This window comes from Oncorhynchus nerka, linkage group LG27 (genome assembly GCF_034236695.1).
Source record: "Oncorhynchus nerka isolate Pitt River linkage group LG27, Oner_Uvic_2.0, whole genome shotgun sequence".
Taxonomy (NCBI): domain Eukaryota; kingdom Metazoa; phylum Chordata; class Actinopteri; order Salmoniformes; family Salmonidae; genus Oncorhynchus; species Oncorhynchus nerka.
The window spans coordinates 22149434-22174697 of NC_088422.1; the positions used below are offsets into that span (position 1 = coordinate 22149434).

General features: G+C 43.3%; 1 protein-coding gene and 1 long non-coding RNA gene across 4 annotated transcripts; one reads left to right on the top strand and one right to left on the bottom strand.

Moving 5' to 3' along the window:
* Positions 1-4597: 4597 nt before the first annotated feature.
* Positions 4598-24537, top strand: LOC115111364 (fibrous sheath CABYR-binding protein-like). Of its 3 annotated transcripts, XM_029637343.2 has the most exons (12): positions 4601-4814; positions 7311-8126; positions 11882-11929; positions 14932-14976; positions 15757-15981; positions 16178-16219; positions 17269-17367; positions 17494-17580; positions 20962-21066; positions 23258-23410; positions 23513-23585; positions 23680-24537. In XM_029637343.2, exons 1-11 carry the CDS (start codon positions 4770-4772, stop codon positions 23573-23575), a joined length of 1728 nt encoding a protein of 575 aa, XP_029493203.2. In that variant the 5' UTR covers positions 4601-4769; the 3' UTR covers positions 23576-23585; positions 23680-24537. The 3 variants fall into 3 exon arrangements, with proteins under 3 accessions (XP_064867530.1, XP_029493203.2, XP_064867531.1); XM_065011458.1 differs by lacking the exon at positions 20962-21066 and having other exon boundaries at positions 4598-4814; XM_065011459.1 differs by lacking the exon at positions 15757-15981.
* LOC135565283 (uncharacterized) lies at positions 20268-22914 on the bottom strand. The gene is made up of 2 exons (XR_010461474.1): positions 22736-22914; positions 20268-21733 (listed from the first exon to the last, which is right to left on the bottom strand). It is a non-coding gene; the product is annotated as an uncharacterized LOC135565283 (long non-coding RNA).
* Positions 24538-25264: the final 727 nt, after the last annotated feature.

Below are 25264 nucleotides of genomic sequence, written 5' to 3' on the forward strand. Positions count from 1 at the left end.
CATCTACTGACGGGATGAGGTCAATGTCATTCCAGGATACCCTGGCCAGGTCAATTAGAAAGGCTTGCTCGCAGAAGTGTTTTAGGGAGTGTTTGACAGTGATGAGGGGTGATCGTTTGGTCGCAGACCCATTACGGATGCAGGCAATGAGGCAGTGATCGCTGAGATCTTGATTGAAAATAGCAGAGGTGTATTTGGAGGGCGAGTTAGTTAGGATGACATCTATGAGGGTGCCCGTGTTTACGGATTTGGAGTTGTACCTGGTAGGTTCATTGATAATTTGTGTGAGATTGAGGGCATCAAGCTTGGATTGTAGGATGGCCGGGGTGTTAAGTAAGTCCCAGTTTAGGTCACCTAGTAGCACGAGCTCAGAAGATAGATGGGGGCAATCAATTCACATATGGTATCGAGGGTACAGCTGGGGCACAGCTGGTGGTCTATAGCAAGCGGCAACAGGGAGATACTTGTTTCTGGAAAGGTGAATTTTTAGAAGTAGAAGTTCTAATTTTTGGGGTACAGACTTGGATAGTAATACAGAACTCTGCAAGCTATCTTTGCAGTAGATTGCAACACCAACCCCTTTGGCAGTTCTATCATGGCGGATAATGTTATAGTTAGCGATGGAGATTTCAAGGTTTTTGGTGGTTTTCCTAAGCCAGGATTCAGACACGACTAAGACATCCTGGTGTGCTAAAGCAGTGAGTAAAACAAACTTAGGGAGTAGGCTTCAAATGTTAACATGCATGAAACCACGGCTTTTACTGTTACAGAAGTCAACAAATGAGAGCACCTGGGGAGTGGAGCTAGGCACTGCAGGACCTGGATTGGCCTCTATATCACCAGAGGAGAAGTAGGATGAGGGTACGGCTAAATGCTATACGAACTGGCCGTCTAGCACGTTCGGAACAGAGAGTAAAAAGAGCAGGTTTCTGGGCACGATAGCATAGATTCAAGGGATAATGTACAGACAAAGGTAAGGTAGCATGTGAGTACATTGGAGGTAAACCTAGGCATTGAGTAATGATAAGAGAGATATAGTCTTTAGAGATGTTTAAACCAGGTGATGTCATTGCATATGTAGGAGGTGGGACAACATGGTTGGTTAAGGCATATTGAGCAGGGCTAGAGGCTCTACAGTGAAATAAGACAGTAATCACTAACCAGGACAGTAATGGACGAGGCATATTGATATTAGAGAGAGGCATGTGTAGCCAAGTGAACATATGGGTCCAGTGAGTGATTGGGCTGACTGGGAACACGGCGATTCAGACAGTTAGCAGGCCGATGCTAACACTCTAACAGTTAGTAGGCCGGGGCTGGCAAGCAAGCAGTTAGTAGACCGGGGCTAGCAAGTTAGCCTTTGGGGGATGTCGCAATGGGGGTAAATCTATTTTTGCCTCTTTGTGCGGTGACGTCGATAGACCAGTCGTGGAGTTAGTAGGGTTCCAATTAGCTCTTGGTAGCTAGTAGGCTTAGCAGGTTAGCAGAATGGGCCTTCAGCAGGCGTCACGCCTGAGGGGCCTGTTGGAATCCTCGGGCAGATTATGTCGGTATTCCAGTCTTAGAGGATCGGCGGGGTTCTGTGCCCCGTACCGGCAGTAGAAGGGGCCCAGATATTGTAACCCAGGAGTGGGCTTCGGTGGTAGCACAGGAGCCCTCGCCGGGCTATCTTCAAATTTAAACTTGAAGCAGATCAATCGGAAATGGACAGGTCATGGTGCTGAAAGTAAGTTAATTTGAGCGCTTGCTCCGGGATGGAAACGCTAGCCAGGAGTGGTCACCCGGGATTGCGGTTAGCTAGTTGCGAAGATCCAACATGTAAGCAGTGGTGTAAAGTAACTAAGTAAAAATATGTTTGGGGGTATCTGTACTTTACTATTTATATATTTTTGACAACCTTTACTCCACTACATTCCTAAAGAAAATATGTGCTTTTTACTCCCATACATTTTCCCTGACACAGAAAAATGTTCAATTTCATCAAGAGAAGACGTGGTCATCCCCACTGCCACTGATCTGGCGAGAAGGGTCAAATTGCGGCCTGCAATTTGCGGTGATCCTGCACGTAGGCATTCCAGCATCTGCAATAACCCCTCTTTATACTTCTATTGGTCCCCTTTTAAGCTCCGGAGGTGGGGGCGACAACGGTAGCTAGCTAGCATGGACACCGGTAGACAGTGGCTAGCTAGGTAGGACTCCTGTACACAGCAGGTGGGTTGTGGAATAGGTAGCTAGCTAGCTAGGATACCGATAAACAGTGTTGTTCGCTCCCACCTGTCATGCACTGCTTTCCCTCAGTTCTGTTAACGACAGCATGGGCAGGTGTTTTGCAAGCGTAAGCGAAGGACACTGTGTGCTAGCTAGCTAGAAGGACTCCGGTACACAGCAGGCGGTAGGCTGTGGCGACACCGGCAGCTAGCTAGCACACCAGTAGACAGCGTCCTTAGCCCCCCAAAAAACTCTCAATACATGTATTTCCCTTTTAACCCACATTTTAAATCGCATAGATGATCAGGGGAAATCCAGAATATCAGAAGTGTCACACAAGCATTAAGATGGCGTGTTTGAGGGCAGGTGTGCTATGTCTCAGTCAAGGAGGGTTTAGTATTTTTTTAAAAATCTATTCCAGGGGAGGGTCATGTAATTTGTAATTGATTAAATTTCTATATTTTAGTGTTTTAGAATGAGTTACTTATTATGCTATATATCGATATGTGCCCAATGCTGCTGGGCACACAATATAAGGTGTGCCTATAGGCTATTTAGTGTGATCTCAAACAAATGATCCATAGCCAATAGGCTACGAAGTGAATGCTCGGAGAAGAAGAGAGCAAAGTTATATTTCTGAGAATATCTGCTGGGATGATGTAAATAAAACTACACTGCATTACACACTGCAATGGATATTCCAACCCTGGGCCCCGGCCTGCTCCGCTCTTGCTGATCAAAACCTTTTTTGTGTGCTGCTGCCTAACCAATGCTGTGCTGTGTAAACCTATAGTGGCAGTTCAGGAGGAGAGGCAAACGCTTCTTCGGAAAATAATTTTTGATCTTACACATGGACTAACCTATAGCCTAAGTTCTGTTCACTTTGAGAAGGAGAGCGCTAAGATGAGGAGGACCAGAGATCAACTTTGATAGCTTGCTACTACTATAATTAATTTGATTCAAAACAATATGGTTCTTGCCCATTATGTATTTATCAGAGTTATTGACCTCACAATAAGCCAGATTCAAGTAACTTGCATTGTGGTACTGAAACTTGAAGCAGATCAATCGGAAATGGACAGGTCAGGGTGCTGAAAGTAAGTACATTTGAGTGGGTATAATTAATTTAAACTGTCTTCATTTTAATTTCGACTTTACTAACAAGAGGACTTTGTGTTGGTGCCTATTTAAGAAATAAGAGGTAGGCCTACCTGTTTGACAGACAAAATTAGGCTATAGGCTGTTATATCCCATAGATTTGTTGGTCAATTCCTCCACCCACCATGCACTCTTTAACCTCTTGAATGTAACTAAATGTAATTTTAAAAATCTACATAAAGTAATTATTTATCATAAACAATAACTAGTAATGTTGCATACTCCAAGAAATGTTCAAATCTCACATTTCTGGTCATTGAAAAAAATAAATGACTGAGGTGCAGTCACTTTTGAGGAAACCAGCTCAGGTACACAGTACAAATATGATAAAAATATGAAATATTTTATATGTATTTCCTATTCAACAAAACTGAATAAGACTTGAAATCACTTATTTTTTTCTAAATATCTATTTATAAAACGACTAACTATAAGATTTCACCTTCCTTAACTGTAAAATACGTATTTGTATATTTAGTGTTGGAGAAAATGTGCATATTTTCTAAAGGTTTCCCTTGATCAAAACGTCTGCCCCCATCGTTGTGAACCTCACATATAGCTCTAGCTTTGCTTTCTGAGCTCATTAGCAACTCTCCTTTCATCTCATATTAATATTGTCCGTCTATGACAAACAAAGTGTTATTTGTTTTAAATTCCTGAATTGTTTTAGATTATTGGGTATGAATCGAACTCTAAATGTGCTACAGCCACGAAACCACTCTATCGCGCTGGGTTACTGAAGCGCGCGGAGGTGGAGCACGGAGAACATAACGCACGCATGCTCATCTATGATGCTGCTCAGATTATTGCAATCGATTTTCATTACTGAACTCGGAGACAAACACACTTCACAAGATATGCCTACTCTATTTCTCCGGAGCTAAAATCCTGTCATGAGCAGTAGTTTACACATTTTCTAAACAGAGACGCATAAATAGGACACAACGTGAGGAAGACTAAGCCAACCGTGAGTTAGACAACATTTGGTCACAATTTCAAAATTCAAACAGAATCCATCAATTCGAACTCGAAAAGGGGGCTGGGTACGTTTTCTGAACCCGTCCAAAACGATGGAGTTGCATAACTTCAGAAAACAACGCCAGTTTGTGGGCAAGGCAAGCCCACTCGATGCTAATCAACCAAGGGGCACACACACCCCTCTATCGTCAACGCCCCCTCCACAATCTCCCTCCCCGATAGGTCCAGGCAGAGATGAAAAAAACAACAACAAGGGCTTTAAAAACATCCACATTGTTCCGTCCATCAGTAACATCTGGTTATCAAACCGGGGTACTGTGGCTACATTTTCCTGTTTTTCGGCACATTTTTTATTCTCCTCCATCCCCGGGAAGGACAGAAATCAAAGTTTATAGTTCTTTCTTGCGTGAACTCAAAACCCGAACATGCCCAGCAAGAGGAAGAAGAACAAGCGCCGCATGAGAAGGGTGGTAAGTGCGGACCACCTGGGCTCGTTCATTTTCTCAAGTGTTGTAGCTATATTAGGCCAGTGGTTCCCAAATAGGGGTACTGGGACCTGGGGGCACTTGGCCTGTCAACGGGGGGTAATTGAGAAGACTCATGAGACTTTAGGCCAACTGTTAAAATGCACATGAGGAGTACTTCATGGGTACTCTGGGCAGAGCAAACTTCAGTTGGTGGTACAGTAACCGAAATAGGTTGGGAACCACTGAATTAGCCTTTGATCACCTGCGATGTTTGGAATTAATTTGCGCTCCATGTTTTCATCCACTCAGGTAATAGAAGGCCATTGAACATTTCATCCATTAAAAATATGCAATTTCAATGGATGAAATGTTCAATGCACTTCGATTACTATGTGTGTGTGTATGGAATGGATGAAGGATCGGTACCATGGATGAACAAACCTCCTTGTACGCTAACTAAATTGTTTTTCAAACCTAAATTACTTCAGTCATGCATTTTTAAGCCGAGTGGATGCATGTGAAGAAACCACTGCCAATATGTCCGTCATACATGCCTAACATCATTGGATGTGGCTCGCCGTTCCTCTCCTTGCTGGCTTTCCGTTCCTCTCTATGCGGCGCGGTAACACAGCGCGCGGTTGGCAATGTTTGATAAGGGCCGTGCATAAAGTTTGATCTCGCTGGGTATGCTTCTCGGCCAAGTAGGTTATCTATAAATTGTTATAAACAATCAGTGACGTGGTCATGCTGGTTCGTAGATTTTGTTAATTGAATGAACGGTTTATCATAAGCACGCAACATCGGCGCAAATTGCGCTCATATGCAGTGGTTGCGCTCAAAGTTTGTGGTTGCAATTGCTTGGTTCGTCATTGGGCATAAACTGTCAGCTATTCATTGAATTGTCGTGAGCGGAGTTATAGCATTTAACGTACTCGTCGGATTAGTAAAACATCTTAATTGTATATTCAGAGGTGGAATGGCAATAATTTACTATTTTACACAAGCACATATCTTGCAAGATGCTTTGCACACTCTGTACCTGGGGCTTGGGTGGAGGGCGGCAGAGCCTTTCCTTCATAAAGGGGGGGGGGGGGGGGGTCGAAGGGAGGGCCAGAGAAGTTAAATGTGTTTTCCATCTTAGAACATGTGCCCCTCCATTTATACCAAGATCACCTTATGCAACAAAGGGACACATTTCTCCAATGTTACCATCTAGCAAGGTCTATTCTTCTATTAACATAAATTAATTACAATGTATATTCTACCAATTTTTTCGATGTTATCCAAGGCTCTTTCATGGGTCTGCTGTAAGTCAGTTAACATTGTACATGCACTACACTTAAGATTCCTTGCAAATACTTCTCAGTATGGTGAGATTGGAGTTCTCCTAAGCACCCCCCCCCCTAACTCAAACCAAGGCTGTATTTGGTAATGAATTTTATGCATGCCATGGGCCTGTACAATCTTTGAAACCTGTGACAGAAGCCCAGATAAAAACGTATCCCAAATCCTTATCACCTTTGCATGCTCAAGATATCTACGGAGGTGCACATATATATAACTTCCATGCACACTGTAATCTGTATCATGTTATGTAATTAAATGTATTGTTGTTGATGTGTATTTATGCGAATGATTTGATAGTAAAATTAAAATGTGAAACTTCAATAAAGATCTTTTTAAACAAAAACAAGACAGCAGGGGACTCTCTTGCTGATTGCAATGCAATCAGTTCTGCTTCAGTGCTTTTCTTAACTTGTGCTTTTTACATGTGCTCCCCTGCCCCTTCAAACAAGTCTCTCTAGTTTCTTTCCAAAGGATGACGATGTCTGGTAAATGGTTTTAAGACTACTCCTATTGCCTGGCTCAACCCTAAATCGTACCAGTGCGAAGGGGCGGGAGGTGTTGTTTTGACTGACAGACCAAAAGGCAGAGCTGTTTTTTTATGTACACTCACTGAGTTTATGCGCTTGGCGGCTCTGTAAACTCTGCTGGCTGGCCGGGCCTCTCTCGCAGCTAACGAGGCATAGGGTGTGATTATAACATGATTATAATAAGATTGATGTGATTAGTTCAGTCTGCCCTGCGGGGCCCCATCCCTAGCCCTGCTGACTCGCGGGTTTCGGTCCCGCCTGACTTGACGTGTCAGAATCACTCTGAGTCAGACAATTTACCACCATTATCTAACCCGTTTTGTCCCCCCCACCCTCTCCGCCGCATTGATTGGCACCATAGCCCAAAGGTTAAGTCCTCTGTCCTCTCTGGGAAAACATGTTGGTACTAGTTTGGTATTCCTAGTATTTCATCGAATAGAATATACCCTCTCCCCTTAACTCCAAACTAGACAAGTAATTCAATAACAAACAGCCCTCTGGCTGGATTACCTTCACCAACCTCTCCTCATATTTTTTTCTCTATCTCTCACTGTTTAATCAAAGCAGAGGGATTCATAGTAAAGTTCATCAGACACACTTCTCTCTCTGTCTTTGTGTTGAGCAGCAGGCCCAGAGGAGAGTCCTTGAGGAGCAGCATTCTACTGGCGCAGGCAAAGGAACCCCAGGAGTGGCTGCCGTGGCACCCCCCCTTGAAATATTAAATTGTCCCCCCCTTCTCTCACCCCCTCCAGTAGTAAAGGTCCCAGTCGTAAAGCCCCCTGAAATATCCAATTGTCACCCCCTTATTCCCCCCACTATAGTAGTAAAGGTCCCATTCGTACAGCCACCGGCCCCAGTCAAAGTACCTGAGGCTGTGGTGACGGTGGTAGAGCCTGAAGTGGTAGCAGCTGAGATTGAAGTTGAGACCCCAGTCGAAGCTCCAGTGGAGGTTGAAGTCGAGACCCCTGAAGAAGTTCCAGAAGAAGTCCCAGTCGAGGCCCCAGAAGAAGTCCCAGTCGAGGCCCCAGAAGAAGTCCTAGTTGAGGCCCCAGAAGAAGTCCTAGTTGAGGCCCCAGAAGAAGTCCCAGTCGAGGCCCCAGAAGAAGTCCCAGTCGAGGCCCCAGAAGAAGTCCCAGTCGAGGCCCCAGAAGAAGTCCCAGTCGAGGCCCCAGAAGAAGTCCCAGTCGAGGCCCCAGAAGAAGTCCTAGTCGAGGCCCCAGAAGAAGTCCCAGTCGAGGCCCCAGAAGAAGTCCCAGTCGAGGCCCCAGAAGAAGTCCCAGTCGAGGCCCCAGAAGAAGTCCCAGTCGAGGCCCCAGAAGAAGTCCCAGTCGAGGCCCCAGTCGTAGAAGCAGAAGCTCCTGTTGAGCCCCCTACAGAAGAAACTGCAGCAGGGCAGGAAGTTGAAGAAAGCATAATTCCAGAGACTGAGCCAGTAACTGAGGTAAGGACCCGCTCTCCCATTTTGAATTTGTTTGGGAATGGGGAAGATATGGGTTCAGGTGGTTTCGGACATGTTGGGCATGGACTGATGTTTTTACATTTCTTTTCACAAGTGACATAGTTTCTGTACTTAACATTAAACCAGCACCCAACACTTGAGTAAAGTTCTATCTTTGCTGTGTAAAATGGTTCCCTGGTAGCTTTGCTGTGCAAAATGGTTCCCTGGTAGCTTTGCTGTGCAAAATGGATCCCTGGTTGCTTTGCTGTGCAAAATGGTTCCCTGGTTGCTTTGCTGTGCAAAATGTTTGCCTTGGTTGCTTTCCATGGAAATGAGATGAAGTAGCGTCAGCGTGATGTGGAAATGAGATGGGGGGGGGGGGGGGGCAGTAGGAGAACAGTATGTTCTATTTAACAGAGGCTGTACATGTCCAGGAGTGTGGGCAGGGCCCCTGTTGTAGTCACTATACATTAACCTTGTCTACTGTAATTTGTCTTGGATGGATTTGTCTGTTCTAAAACTGATTTCACTTGTGTTTTCCAGAAAATTTATGGTAAGAGTAACTTAATAACATGAGATTACTTTCCTCTAAAGCTGTTTTAAGGTTTTCTAATGAACCAGGTTAGCTAACACTTTCCCCTACACTTGACTGGCGTTAGTTCAGTTGCAATATTTTCCAAAGTTCCTCCGATGCTGAAGCTATGACGTGTGTGCTGACATGTGCTCTCACATGTATGTGAGTGTGTAGCGAGGATAAGGGGGTGGTTATATATGATGATGGACTCACGGTCAGCCGATAGAGCTCCACAGTAAAGTACCAGCCCCTCACTCCCCTTGCAGGCTCTGAGGGCCCAGGCGGTGTTCAGCCCTTGGATCCCCGCCCACCCAGCCCTCTTTTCCTCAGCCCTATGCTGCTGCGCTCACCGTAGACATGCCAGAAACGCCTTAGACACACACACACACACACACATTTAAAAAATATATATATTTCACCTTTACACACATACAGACACACGCTTTCATAAAAGTACTTTGGACTCACGCACACACATAGTGGGTGTGTTATACACACTCGGTATCAGGATAGTTTTATTTAGTTGGTAAGATTTGCACATTCTTGTACTCTAAACATAGGAGCACTGAGACACTGCACTTGCCCAAATCCATAAACCGTTGGTGCTGGTAGAGAAAGGCTTGACAGTTGGTGGCTCTGGTCAGTCAGTCGGTTGCGGTTTCTTCACGATGGGGCTCATATTCAGCTGGCTGAGGGGGCCAAGGCCCCTAGACTCCACACCCCTACTGGACGTCACCGTAGAGACACAGGTGAGAGCCCCCCCCCCCCCTCTGATGGGGGTTGTGGTAATTTATCCTGGATGGGGAGGACGGGGCATCTGAGGCCAAACATTTTGTACCAGGCTGCTTTCTCTCTTGGCTCTTCCTCTTTCCTGCTCTTCCCTTCTTGTGTGCCCACTTATGGGGCCCCTATAGAGGTGCACTTTCTGTCTGGCACCTGTTGTCACCTAGTGCCTCTGCATGATGTCCCCCACCTTTCTAGTGCCTGCCTTCCTGGGCTGACTAAAACTAGGCATTTGTTATGAAAGGTGACAAAAAAAATTCTCCACTTCACCCATCTCTCTCTCTCCCACATGTGGAAGCATTTACCATATAGGAAGCTTCTCCAGAATATAACACGAGGCTAGCTCTCCTATATGTGCTGAATAATTTCTCTATTTTGTTCTCCAAAAGTTCCCCTACATTGGAATTGGAGTGCCATTTAGCTCTGTCAGGATTTCTGTAGTAAATGTCATTGTTCATTTTTTACATTGTGGGTATATTGTTCCCTAGCTTCTACAGCAAAAACAGGAACTTGGCTGCTAGGAAGGAGGAGGAGGAAGGGGGTGTGTACTAGGAACATTATGTCCATAATGTGCTCTGAAGGGGTTAAATTGTGGTCTGTCTGATAGAAAGGGCTGCACTAGGATCAGTTTTGTACATTTTGGCGAGACAGAGCTGCGATCAGACCAGTTTGGTACACAGTGTTCCACAACAGCTAGGGATGGTAGTAGCGGCTGTGGCTATGTGAATATAGGCTGCCAGTGGAAGGCCTGTAGCCCACAGTCTCTCCCTCCCTCTACACAGCTCTACCCGAGCTATATATTTACTTACCTGGAGCTATAGACTACGTGCTTGTTCAGTATAGTTATGGTCCCTTCAACGGATCACTTTTAGACCCCTTGTCTTAGTAACATAACGTGCTAGAAAAATGCTGATGACTTTTTCTGTTAAAGGTCCCCAAAGCACACACATCCCTGGGATGCTCCTCTTTTCAGTTCGCTGCAGCTAACGACTGGAACGAGCTGCAACGAACACTCAAACTGGACAGTTTTATCTCAATCTCTTAATTCAAAGACTCAATCATGGACACTCTTACTGACAGTTGTGGCTGCTTTGCGTGATGTATTGTTGTCTCTACCTTCTTGCCCTTTGTGCTGTTGTCTGTTCCCAATAATGTTTTTATCATGTTTTGTGTTGCTATCATGTTGTTGTCATGTTGTGCTGCTATCGTTCTGTGTTGTCATGTGTTGCTGCCATGCTATGTTGTTATCTTAGGTCGCTCTTTATGTAGTGTTGTCTCGTCGTAGTGTGTGTTTTGTCCTATATTTATATATATATTATTATTACTATATATTTTTTTTAATCCCAGCCCGTCCCCGCAGGAGGCCTTTTGGTAGGCCTGTCATTGTAAATAAGAATTTGTTGTTAAGTGACTTGCCTAGTTAAATAAAGATTAAATAAAATAAAAACATAACTGCCCATTTGAACAGAGGTGTTCTATCTGCAGTTTGTATAATTTCGGTGTTTGACCATGTTCTGAGGTTTCGTCAATGTGGAGGTCGTGTGATTAGTGTGATCTATCTCCCTCCAATAGGATACCCGTTTTAGACAGGCTTTTTTCTGGCCTGGTTCGTGTCATTTGTAAAGTAGCATATAGACTTTATGTAGGATGGTATGCTCCAGTCCCAGAAATGGTAAATTATTTACAATCTCTGCACAAATGATGTGCTGTAGACAGTGTCAGTATTGGTCAACACACCTGATAGCACAGTGTGTGTTCAGTACCAAGTGTGCATGCTGTGAATTACGCACCGAGGTGGAGAGATGGACCATGTGGCACAGAAGACAAAGGCTTGGCGGAGGGGAGGGGAGGGGGTGAGGGCAAAGATGGTTTCCTCGTAACCTCCATCTTGAGCTATCAATACATATTTGTTCTTTTTTCTCTGCCTGCCATGGAGAGAGGGACATAGGAGGGGGGCGTGGCAAATCTCTGGCATTATGTAATTGGCTCTAACGTCACTTCGTGTTCCATACCCCCTCACACACAGACTCCTATATAGTCGACACAAAGCCAGCACTGAGGGAGGTGTGTGTGCAGTGTACTCCTAGTGTATTTTATAAGGAAAGGTTTATGATCTCTGAAAGTATATTTAGCAAAACCTTGCATTTTTTACACATGGGTGAAAAACATAACAATTGGGCACCATCGACCCACCCACCACTGTTTCTAAAATAAAATTCCATCATGTAGTTGTATTAATTATTTAATACAGAATTTAAATATGAATTGCTTAATCCTAACTTGATGTTCCAAACCGGATGACTTCTACTCTGCCACTCCAATATCAGTTTCACTTTATATCCATTTGACTAGTCAGCGAAATGTATATTCATAACGACTCCTTTCTCTCTACTTCTTCCAGGCCATACCCATTCCTGAGGCCCCTGTGTCAGCTCTTGCTGAATTTAAGGTAACCCCCCCTGACCTCCCCCCCCCCTCCAATCAACTCACTGAACTCTGTTCCTCAACTCGCTGAACCAGTCATGGAGCCCCCGGGCACCCCGAAATTCTCCCACAAGTCATCTGCTGTTGCTCAAACATGGCTCTGGTTGAGCAGCAGGGTCTGAACAAAGAACAAGCCTATCTACAGAGAGGTGTTCCTACATGCAGCTAACAAAAATACATGGAAATGTCCAAAATTACAACCAGCTTATTGCAGCATTACCGCAAAAATGGAAGAGGCAAGTAAGAAACTTGTCTGTTAGCCCTGCATTAAAGATAAAAAAAATTGTTATAAAAAAAAATAAGTATACCAGTTTTATGTAAGGACCAAACATTTTACAGATGTGACATACAGATCGCAAAATAGTTGGGAAGAGATTTTCGATGTACCGATTCCATCACACTTGGTTTATGAACTGATACACAAAACAACGCCGGATGCAAAATGTTAATTATTATACCAAATTCTTGCAACCAATAGAATGTTATAGCTTTGCAGATTTTTCTGCGAAGACACAGAATCAATAGATACTTTTGATTTGGTACGGTCCATATGTAACTTGTTTTTTGGTTGCAGGTTCAGGAATGGCTGAAGAACTGCAACATTTACCTGGAGTTAATTCTGCAAATAGCACTGCTAGGTGATCTGAAAAGTAATAGTCAATCGATCAATAATATAATAATACTCATAGCAAAAGGGTTTATCTTTAATTGACAATCTCTAAACTACAGTATGAGAATAGAAAGGTTCATAACTTTTGTGAAACATCACAGCACAGTTGAAAAATTCAGAAAGTATTCAGGCCACTTCACTTTTTCCACATTTACATCAGTTTTCAGACCCTTTACTCAGTACTTTGTTGAAGCACCTTTGGCAGCGATTACAGCCTTGAGTCTTCTTGGGTATAAGATTGACAACCTATATTTGGGGAGTTTCTCCCATTCTTCTCTGCAGATCCTCCCAAGCTCTGTCAGGTTGGATGGGGAGCATCGCTACACAGATATTTTCAGGTCTCTCCAGAGATTTTCAATCAGGTTCAAGTCCGGGCTCTGGCTGGGCCACTCAAGAACATTCAGAGACTTGTCCTGAAGCCACTCCTGCGTTGTCTTGGATGTGTATTTAGGGTTGTTGTTCTGCTGGAAGATGAATCTCTTTGCCCCAGTCTGAAGTCCTGAGCACTCTGGAGCAGGTTTTCACCAAGGATCTCTCTGTACTTTGCTTTGTTCATCTTTACTACTCACCCAGTCCCTGCTGCTGAAAAACATCCCCACAGCATGCTGCCACCACCATGCTTCACCATAGGGATGGTGCCATGTTTCCTCCAGACGTGATGCTTGGCATTCAGGACAAAGAGTTCAATCTTCGTTTCATCAGACTAGAGAATCTTGTTTCTCATAGTCTGAGAGTCTTTAGTTGCCTTTTGGCAAACTCAAGGTGGGCTGTCATGTACCTTTTACTGAGGAGTGGCTTCCGTCTGCCCACACTATCATAAAGGCCTGATTGGTGGAGTGCTGCAGAGATGGTTGTCCTTCTGGAAGGTTCTCTGATCTCCACAGAGGAACTCTGGAGCTGTCAGAGGGACCATCGGGTTCTTGGTCACCTACCCGACCAAGGCTCTTCTCCCCCGATTGCTCAGTTTGTCCGGGCGACCAGCTCTAGGAAGAGTCTTGGTGGTTCTAGACTTCTTCCATTTAAGAATGATGGAGGCCACTGTGTTTTTGGAGACCTTCAATTCTGCAGACATTTTTTGGTACCTTTCCCCATATCTGTGCCTCGACACAATCCTGTCTCGGAGCTCTACAGACATTTCCTTCGACCTCATGGTTTGGTTTTTGCTCTGACATGCACTGTCAACTGTGGGACCTTATATAGACAGGTGTGTGCCTTTCCAAATCATGTTCAGTCAATTGAATTAACCACAGGTGGACTCCAATCAAGTTGTAGAAACATCTCAAGGATGATCAATGGAAACAGGATGCACCTGAGCTCAATTTTTTTGTCTCATATCAAAGGTTCTGAATACTTTAGCAAACATTTCTAAACCTGTTTTTGCTTAGTCATTATGGGGCATTGTGTGTAGATTGATGAGGAAAATGCTTTATTTTATTTTAGAATAAGGCAGTTACAAAATGTGGAGAAAGGGTCTGAATACTTTCCAAATGCACTGTATTTCAGTAACACTACTAAGAATGCAAGATGCCAAAGCGAGGAACCCCCAATAAAGAACTGTCCAGTCCACACTGGAACATAGTTGTACTTTGGGGTCATGAGAGGAAATGTTTTAATTCCATTAAATGTAATTGAATTTCCCAGAAGTGTTACTGGTCTCAGCTCTTCCTTCCTATTTTGTTTTATTACAGATATCACACGTACACACAGCAATGCCGATGAGTACCTTGACGATGAAGACTGACTGATTTAATATATTTTAGAATAAAGATGTAACGTAAAATGTGGAAAAAGTCAAGGGGTCTGAATACTTTCCGAATGCACTGTATATGGCAAATACAAAATGTAAACTGGATGGTGTTCAGAGATAGATGGGAGGGGTTGAGGGTAGCTGAAGCATGAGACTAAAAACAAACAAAAATAACTACTGTATAATATACTGTCTGTAAAATGTATATAGTATGTAAAGCTGGAAGTAGAATCCATTAGCTTAGTCCAATTAGGGGAGGGGTGGTAGGGTTAGGGGAAAATAATAAAGTACAAATATATATATGGGGGATTGTAAATTAGGCAGACAATTGCATTGACAGAAGCCACAATATATTTGCATTATTAAAGCGGATCCACCCCCTAAAATACAATTAAAAAATATATATAATTTAAAAAAAGGTGTTCCTACTAGTATGACACTTTCCTCCCACCTTTTCACTACCAGTGAAACAACTACCTCTTCTTCTGCATTAAGTTGGACCATTAACAGTACTCTTTATGTACACTAACTCCTTGTTGTCCCTATTCAGGTTCAGGTCGCAAACTCCGTAGCCATTACCACAGAGATCGCACAGGTAAAATATTAGCTTTGTCGCTAGTCTGTCACTGTGCAATATGAAAATAATATAGTGCATGCCATTTTAGTCCAAGTGATACTGGGCCCGGTTTCCCAAAACCATCGTTATTAATGTTGCACTTGAAAACGTTAGTAATTTAGACCACTCGTAGAACAGCTAAGTGCATCGTAGGGTGCTTTTCCCCCCCCTCCCATGTCACTTTACACAGAAGATCTCCACTAAACATACAATCACAGGGTTTATCCATCTCTGTTGAGTTCTATTTAGCTACTTCTAGACTACTGTCTTTAATTTCTCAATATATTTCATGTGTTGCCTAATGTGCGCAATGATGAATTAATGGATTTTATTGGGTAAGCATTATAATTAGCCACCTCAATATTTACACCCGTAGGTGGTAATATTGTTCTAGGGGGTGATCAGTCATCTGTAGTGTGAAATAATTATAATGTTATGGTAAGATTTGAATAGAGAAAGCTGATCTGAGAGCAGCGCTCTCTTTTGTTCCATTCAGTATTGACACATGCTCCAACGATGCACTTAGCGACCGCTCTCTCTGAGGGGTGTTTTGGGAAACGCATCTTCAGCCATTGTAAGAAAGATGCATCGTTAAAACACTCGCAAGCCTAAGTTCCATCGCTATCGGGAAACCGGGCTCAGGTGCAAGGTAGAATCTGCAGTGAATCTAAAGTGTTTCAGTAGTAGCCTACTGTGTGTATATCAGCCATACTGCCCTTGCATGGTGTGGCGTTTGACGGTGTTCCACTGCATGTTTAGACTCATGATGAGCCGTGGCTCGAGGCTGAAGTGGAGGCTGAAATAGTTGACGAGGTCCAAGCGAAAGTAGAGGCAGTAGTAGAGGAAGAACCAGAGCCCGATCCCATGGTCAAGGCCGAAGCTGCCCCAGTTGTAGAAGCTGAACTTGAACTGTCGGGAATCAAAGACGGAGACAGTCCTATCGTCAAAGCTGAAGCCATTCCTGAAGATATTGATGTAGAAGAGGTGCTACATCTCTCTGCCTCTGTTGAAAACTCAACTCAAGCCCTTTGTGTTCTGTTACGTGATGTTGTCTTGTGTGAATGTGCATGTAGTGTGTGGTTTGCTCTGTTCCTTCCCTTTTCTCTTAAACAGCATTCAGAAAGCATCTGATCATTTTTTTTCTTTTAGATTTATTTCTTGTAATTTCTCCTCTTTTCAGCATGAGACTGTTATGACAGAGGCACCTGAAGAGGTTCCAGTGGTAAGCTAATTTCTCACTACATTGAACAAAAATATAAACGCAACATGCAACAATTTCAAAGAATTTACTGAGTTACAGTTCATAATTCATCAGGCCCTAATCTATGGATTTCACATGACTGGGGATACAGATATGCATCTGTTGGTCACAGATACATTGGAAAAAAGGTAGGGTCATGGATCAGAACCAGTATCAGGAGCTGGTGTGACCACAATTTGCCTCATGCAGCACGACACAACTCCTTCACATAGAGTTGATCAGGCTGTTGATTGTGGCCTGTGGAATGTTGCTGGATATTGGCGGGAACTGGAACACGCTGTTGTACACGTCGATCCAGTTCATCCCACATGCTCAATGGGTGACTTGTCTGGTAAGTATGCAGGCCATGGAAGAACTGAGCCGTTTTCAGCTTCCAGGAATTGTGTACAGATCTGTCCAGTACAGTTGAAACTGGGATTCATCTGTGAAGAGCACACTTTTCCAGCATGCCAGTGGCCATCGAATGTGAGCATTAACCGAAAGGTTGCAAGGTAAAAATCTGTCTTTCTGCCCCTGAACAAGGCAGTTAACCCACTGTTCCTAGGCTGTCATTGAAAATAAGAATTTGTTCTGACTTGCCTAGTTAAATAAAGGTAAAAAAATTAAATGGAACATAATACAAAACAAGAAGCACAGACAGGAAACAGAAACAATGACACCTGCGGAAGGAACCAAAGGGAGTGACATATATAGGGCAGGTAATCAAGGAAGTGAGGGAGTCCAGGCGAGTGATGGTGACAGGTGTGTGCCATAATGAGCAGCCTGTTGACCTAGAGGCCGGAGAGGGAGCGCATGGGACATTTCATCTAGATTAATTTTCAAAGCTTTTGTATCAGTTCAACGCAGGCTGGGCTTTTGAGCTAGTGATCGTTCCTATTAGGAAGGATCGCTGGAGCACTTCACACTTCTGTTTGCTTCATACAAACAGGACCCAGGAAGCAATGGTAGATTGTCACCTAATTTTTGCTTTGGTGTTAAACTGACACATGCCCCAAACTCTCACCTCCCAGGAGACAGAAATTATCCCAGAAAAGCTGTGGAAGCCCGTGGAAGCACCGATTGAAGAAGCCCCCATAGCCGAGGTCGCTCCAGCAGAGCTCCTCGTAGAGGTAAGGCTGACCAAGATATGGCATTCTCAGTCCTTTCACTTTTCTAAGTAAGAAAGTTGAAATGGAAATTAAGTTGGAATTTGTATATCTGAACATTGGGCTCATAACTCTATCTATTCTCTCCAGGCCTCAGTAGACCCTGTCATCAACACAATGGCTGACTTTGCCATCACAGAATCTGTTCCCGTTGTGGAAGCAGCCATGGCTGAACAGGTGAAACTCGCGCTCCAATCATACCCACTCTTGACACATACGCACAATGACCACATTTAGGTGTGCACATTATTCCAGATAGTAGCACATACAGTGCCTTGCATAAGTATTCATCCCCCTTGGAGTTTTTCTTATTTTGTTGCATTACAAACTGTAATTTTTAATGGATTTTTTGTTGGATTTCATGTAATGGACATAAACAAAATAGTCCAAATTGGTGAAGTGAAATGAAAAAAATTACTTGTTTCAAAAAATGTGATAAAAAACTTGATAAAAAATAGAAAAGCGATGCGTGCATTTGTATTCACCCCCTTTGCTAAGAAGCCCCTAAATAAGATCTGGTGCAACCAATTCCCTTCAGAAATTACATAATTAGTTAAATAATGTCCACATGTGTGCAATCTAAGTGTCACATGATCTCAGTATATATACACACACACCTGTTCTGAAGGGCCCCAGAGTCTGCAACACCACTAAGCAAGGGGCATCACCAGGCAAGCGGCACCATGAAGACCAAGGAGCTCTCCAAACAGGTCAGGGACAAAGTTGTGGAGAAGTACAGATCAGGATTGGGTTATAAAAAAATATCCAAAACGTTGAACGTCCCACAGAGCACCATTAAATCCATTATTAAAAAGTGGAAAGAATATGGAACCACAACAAACCTGCCAAGAGAGGGCCCCCCACCAAAACTCACAGACCAGGCAAGGAGGGTATTAATCAGAGAGGCAACAAAGAGACCAAAGATAACCCTGAAGGAGCTGCAAAGCTCCACAGCGGAGATTGGAGTATCTGTCCAGAAGACTATTTTAAGCCGTACACTCTACAAAGCTGGGCTTTATGGAAGAATGGCCAGAAAAAAATCCATTGCTTAAAGTTAGAAATAAGCAAACATGTTTGGTGTTCGTCAAAAGGGATTTGGGAGACTCCCCAAACATATGGAAGAAGGTACTCTGGTCAGATGAGACTAAAATTGAGCTTTTTGGCCATCAAGGAAAACGTGATGTCTGGCACAAAACCAACACCTCTCATCACCCCCAGAACAGCATCCCCACAGTGAAGCATGGTGGTGGAAGCATCATGCTGTGGGGATGTTTTTCCATTGTCAGGGACTTGGAAACTGGTCAGAATTGAAGGAATGATGGATGACGCTAAAAACAGGGAAGTTCTTGAGGGAAACCTGTTTGTCTTCTAGAGATTTAAGTTGGGACGGAGGTTCAGCTTCTAGCAGGACAATGACCCAAAGCATATTGCTAAAGCATCACTTGCGTGGTTTAAGGGGAAACATTTAAATGTCTTGGAATGGCCTAGTCAAAGCCCAGACCTCAATCCAATTGAGAATATGTGGTATGACTTAAAGATTGCTGTACACCAGCGGAACCCATCCAACTTGAAGGAGCTGCAGCAGTTTTGCCTTGAAGAATGGCCAACAATTCCAGTGGCTAGATGTGCCAAGCTAATAGAGACCTACCCCAAGAGACTTGCAGCTGTAATTGCTACATAAGGTGGCTCTACAAAGTATTGACTTTGGGGGGGTGAATAGCTATGCACGCTCAAGTTCTGTTTTTTTTTGTCTTCTTGTTTCACAAAATAAAATATTTTGCATCTTCAAAGTGGTAGGCATGTTGTGTAAATCAAATGATACACCCCCCCCAAAAAAATCTATTTTAATTCCAGGTTGTAAGGGAACAAAATATGAAGAACGCCAAGGGGGGTGAATACAGCAAGCCACTGTATCCCACTTAATGTCTTGTTCAGGATAAGCCACTGTATCACGCTTAATGTCTTGTTCAGGATAAGCCACTGTATCACGCTTAAGGTCTTGTTCAGGATAAGCCACTGTATCACGCTTAAGGTCTTGTTCAGGATAAGACACTGTATCACGCTTAAGGTCTTGTTCAGGATAAGCCACTGTATCCCGCTTAAGGTCTTGTTCAGGATAAGCCACTGTATCCCGCTTAATGTCTTGTTCAGGATAAGCCACTGTATCACGCTTAAGGTCTTGTTCAGGATAAGCCACTGTATCACGCTTAAGGTCTTGTTCAGGATAAGCCACTGTATCACGCTTAAGGTCTTGTTCAGGATAAGCCACTGTATCACGCTTAAGGTCTTGTTCAGGATAAGCCACTGTATCACGCTTAAGGTCTTGTTCAGGATAAGCCACTGTATCCCGCTTAAGGTCTTGTTCAGGATAAGCCACTGTATCCCGCTTAAGGTCTTGTTCAGGATAAGCCACTGTATCCCGCTTAAGGTCTTGTTCAGGATAAGCCACTGTATCCCGCTTAAGGTCTTGTTCTGGATAAGCCACTGTATCCCGCTTAAGGTCTTGTTCAGGATAAGCTGTTTACATGCACCTTTGATATCCCGCTCACGAATATCCCGGTTTTCCATGAATAAACTGAATATTCCTCATTTTAAATTCATATGGGTTAAATGGAATAGTAACTGAAATCTGGACACTGACAGTAGGTCTATAACCTCTCACATGTAGAGTAATATAATTTTAACTCCTGCAGAATTAAGCATTTCTTACAGTAAAATTGAAACATTGTGTTTTTTTTGTAGGAACAGGAGTGGAGTAATGTGATTTCTTTCAGCATCTCTTAAGAAAACAAGTTACACGTGCATCTTTGACACTTATGCAAGCAGACAGTATCTCAACCACAAAATATGCACCCAAGACGAACTGAAGTCTTATCAGAAACGTGTTTAATCATTTTCTCAGCTACCTAAACAAAATAGACAACTTTACTGGTGTTAACTACTGTAGATTACTAGTGCATTCATTCTGGTGAACACTACTTTAGTCTTCTGAGCAACAAGTTATGACAAGAAGAGAAGCTGCATGTATCTAACTATAGTTGACAAATGCCCTACCAAAGTTTGGAAATTATAGGCAGAAAAGTATCCAAATTAGGGGTGAAAGTAGCATAAGCCAGTAGGCTATACTGTTGTATCAGCAAAATAAATTGTTATGGAGGATCGAACTACACAGCTATAACATACTCTTTTTAAATGATTTGTTTGACAATCAGATGAAAACATCACAAAATCCATATGTGAAACAGTCCCTGCTGAGACAGTGAAAAACAGTAAAAGGGATAAGATGTTTACATGCCACAGTATCCTGTCAGAAATAAACATATCCCAGGCTTCTTTTCGGGGTTTCGCATAACCGGGATACAAGCTTTTCCGTGTTATTGTAAACGGGATATGATGTTTATATGCGTAAACTAAAAAACAGGATAATTGAGTATCCAGAATAAGAGGATATTGGTGTGCATGCAGATGTGGTCACATGTTTTGGCACACCTTTAATCATACAGTATGACCACCTGCTGATGTCCCCTTCAAGTCCGACTGCATGTCATCTCTGTTCAGGTGCCCGCAGTCTCAACGGATTCACTTGACGCCCTATCGGAGTTGCTGATCGACATCACTCTAGTCACTGAGCCCGCCCCTGTCACAGCTGATAAAGTCATTGACGTGAGTCTCCTACATTTCTCTATGCAGAGATGCTTTAGTAGAGCAGACGTGACACACAAAACACACTCCTGTAACCCTGTTGTCTGATTGGTCTCAGGAACCAGAGTTTGAGGAGAAAGAGGTGACAGAGATGAGGGTGAGAGACAATGTACTTCCACCCAATTACCGGCCCTGCTCGGAGGACCTGCTGGTCAGAGTTGCATCATAATAACCTAAACTTCTCATCCACTCACTAATTTTGAATTCAACCAACTCTTTACTCAATCACCTTGCTATATAATAACCTTAACATAATCAAATCAAATCAAATTTATTTATATAGCCCTTCGTACATCAGCTGATATCTCAAAGTGCTGTACAGAAACACAGCCTAAAACCCCAAACAGCAAGCAATGCAGGTATAAAAGCACGGTGGCTAGGAAAAACTCCCTAGAAAGGCCAAAACCTAGGAAGAAACCAGGCTATGTGGGGTGGCCAGTCCTCTTCTGGCTGTGCCGGGTGGAGATTATAACAGAACATGACCAAGATGTTCATAAATGACCAGCATGGTCGAATAATAGTAAGGCAGAACAGTTGAAACTGGAGCAGCAGCATGGCCAGGTGGACTGGGGACAGCAAGGAGTCATCATGTCAGGTAGTCCTGGGGCATGGTCCTAGGGCTCAGGTCCTCCGAGAGAGAGAAAGAAAGAGAGAATTAGAGAACGCACACTTAGATTCACACAGGACACCGAATAGGACAGGAGAAGTACTCCAGATATAACAAACTGACCCTAGCCCCCCCGACACATAAACTACTGCAGCATAAATACTGGAGGCTGAGACAGGAGGGGTCAGGAGACACTGTGGCCCCATCCACAGTGGCCCCACATAATCAAACACTTGGGTGAAGGCTATCCTCTCATAACTTCTCATTTTAAATGCTTTCGCACATTTTGAAATGTGGCATTCCAGGGGTTCTTCCTCTCTCTCATGGGTTTCTCTCTGCCATCTGTGGATCGATCCTCCCTCGCCACTCTCCTTGTGGTCTTCCTTTTTACATTCCCTTGGTTGTGGGCTGCTCCAGCTTGTTTCATTGCATTGGGCATGCCAAGTACTGTAGTGGGACTACTGGTTTATTTTTTACTACTCTGGTATTGATTAATTAGGATCCCCACTAGCGACAGCTAGTCTTACTGGGGTCCGACAACGAGAAATACATTTGACAAAAAAATACTTTACAATTGTTACACACGCCTCTTGGGAGGGAACGCAACACCCTGCAACACTCAACTCCATGGAGTGAGAGAGGTATGGGATTGCAGGTGCAGGTAAGGATGACAAAGGCAGAGAATTACACCGTTAACAGGGAATTTATTCCTTCACACGGTAAGTCTGGGTCAAAGGGTCTGGACTGAACCAAAGCAAAGAAAGTAAAAGTTAGAGCCCCCTCTCCTACCCACAACTTATCTATTTTTAACGCCACCTGGCATGCTAACCAAAATACAGGGGGTAATACCGCCCAGGTCTTACCTAGTGTGCATAGACAGTACATACTACAAGTATATGTATGCCCGCAGGCCTCTTGCCTAAGCACTCCCAAGGTGCCTTCCCCTTCCCCCTTGGGAACAAATTAAACAGATTAATACAAACAATTACAATAGTCAAAACAGTCCTTTTGACATAAACATACCTCCGCAGAACCGGCTACAAAATACGTCTGAGCAACAACCAACACAGAATATCAACGACGCTCTCCCTGAGCAACAAACAATACTGAGGCATACCCAGAAGCTCTTTCTTCCTAACAAAGGAACTCTGGCTTTTAAGCTGCAGAAGGAGTCTAATTGAAGACAGCTGTATCCTTTGACGAGAGGGCGGGGTCAGAGCTCCAATTATCGATGGGACCGACCAATCAGCTGCTTAGGACTTCAGGAAGCTATTTCCTGAAATACACACATAGACACATACAAACCCACAACAACATAGAAACTGGGGAACGTAACCCAATTTACATACATTTAAAAACATGTAATGTGTGTGCATCTATCAGTTACATGTCAGTACATATACACAAAGCCAGCGTTCACATGGGGTAGGAAGCATTGTTGGGAAAGAGCTTGCAAGAAAGGCACTTCACTGTACTTGTGCACGTGACAACTTGAAACTTAGTGGTGCGCTCAACAACATTGACTGTCTGCGTTTCCTTTCACAGGCTAAAGAGGAAATTGGAGCCCAGATGGAAATCGAGGCTAAAAAGGATGCAATAGATGAGAAGACGGTCCTTGACGTCATCTCTGGAGATTTATCTGCCCCCCACCCTGTTATCTCAGAACTGCAGTGTCACACGCAGCTCGCCGCCCCCAAGGTAGGAACCTATAGTGTATTGAACTCTCCCAACCAATTGTGATCAGTCTTTAAGTATTTCAAATCAACCACCCTCTGTTCTAAACTCTTCTTGTTCTTTTAGGATATCCCAACAGAGGCAGTGCTGAATGGACAGATGGCAGCTGAGGTGGCTATTGAGGGATAGATCTCTATGGGTGACGACTTGTTTAATCTCCCTAAACACTGCATTTGAATGCATACGGTCTGGATTGGCATTAACATTCTGTTATTGTTCCTGTCTCCCCACAGATTTCCTCAGTCAGTATGAAGGACTAAAGAGAGCCTGACAGTGAGCCGACCAGCGAACTTTACTTTTCATTTTTTAGGGCTTAAAGGAACCGCTGGGAAATTTGACAGACATCCAACACTCAGTGCCTTTCTTGCTTGGGTTCTTACAAAAAAAATATTAAACAAGTTTAAAATGCAATATGAAGGTGGGGGAATAAGACTTTTTTGTTGTTGATCAGAATGTGAGACAATTTGGAATAAACAAATGATGGCTTTCATAGATTTCTGTATCCCATTGCATATATTGTGGATTTGCCTCAATTGTAAATGGCATGCATTGTGTATGAATACTGTAGAATTAAAGAATGTGGCAATGGCTTGTCTTCATATGTTTGTATGGATGAGAGGGATTAATTCCTCGTTTCCTGTTTTAACCTGGTTTGATTCCTTTTTGTGAAGGGACAGTATGGCAGTTTGTACAGTACCATAGCGACCCCCTCTTCTCCCTATCCCCATTGTGGTACTTTTGATTTTTCAGGGACTGTATGATGACAGCTCCACCCTCTTTACTGTGTAGTGTCAGTGTGTCTACAGTCCCAAGTCTGTCCTGGGCAATGTGAAATGGTGTGTAGTTTTAGGTCCTCTGACCAGATGCTCTTAACATTTAATTACCTATGCTGCCAATTTAAAATAGAGTACGGGGGCCTGTAGATCCTGTTTTTAGTTTTTCTTTTTCTGTTTTGTATAGACCATATGATGTGGTACAACCGCTGTTTGTGTTCAGTTACGTGCTCTGGAAGAGACCATGGAGTTGTCATGTAATTGAGGAGCTGGGTTGGATTTCATTCACCTTTTTGAATAAAGATGTTACTCACCAAGTTCTTGATTCAGTTGTTGGCCTGTGTTCTACACTCCTTAGTAATAATGTTTTTGTTTGTTTAAACACATTCAGCTTGAGTTCCACATTAGCATAACGTTTGAAACTATAAATACTTTCAGGCAGCTGAAGCAAGCGCATTTTGTGGGATGGAATACAGTTGTTATTAGCTCACGACCCTTTATCAATATTTAATTGTACCACAATCTAGAAATGTTGCGATCGCACAGTTGGAGAGTGTTAACATTACATGGCAAAATCATAACATACGGGTATGTGAGCTTGTTACTTTACCAAAGTGAGACATAATTACTACCAGGATTTCTGTCTGAAACCTGTTCAGGAAAAACTCCAGGATCTAGTCCTTTGCTTCTTGGATTTTCAAGTAGGAGACTGGAAGCATTTGACTTGTTGGGTGGTTTATGTATTTATTTGGAGGATCTCCCCAGATCCATAATGTCTGCTACTTCGACTGTTTACACAGGCAGCCTAATTCTGATCTTTTGACCAATTACTGGCAAAAGACATGATCTGATTGGTCAAAAGTCAAATTAGTGGAAAAATATCAGAATTGGGTTGCCTGTGTTAATGCAGCCTTAAAAGGATACTTCGGGGGTTTGGCAATAAATTGCTTTATTTACTTCTCTCTCTCATGGTCAGATTCTGCATGTGAAGTTACAAACGTGTGAGAATTTCTCTTCTGGGTAACTGAGATTAAGTTCCCCAGAG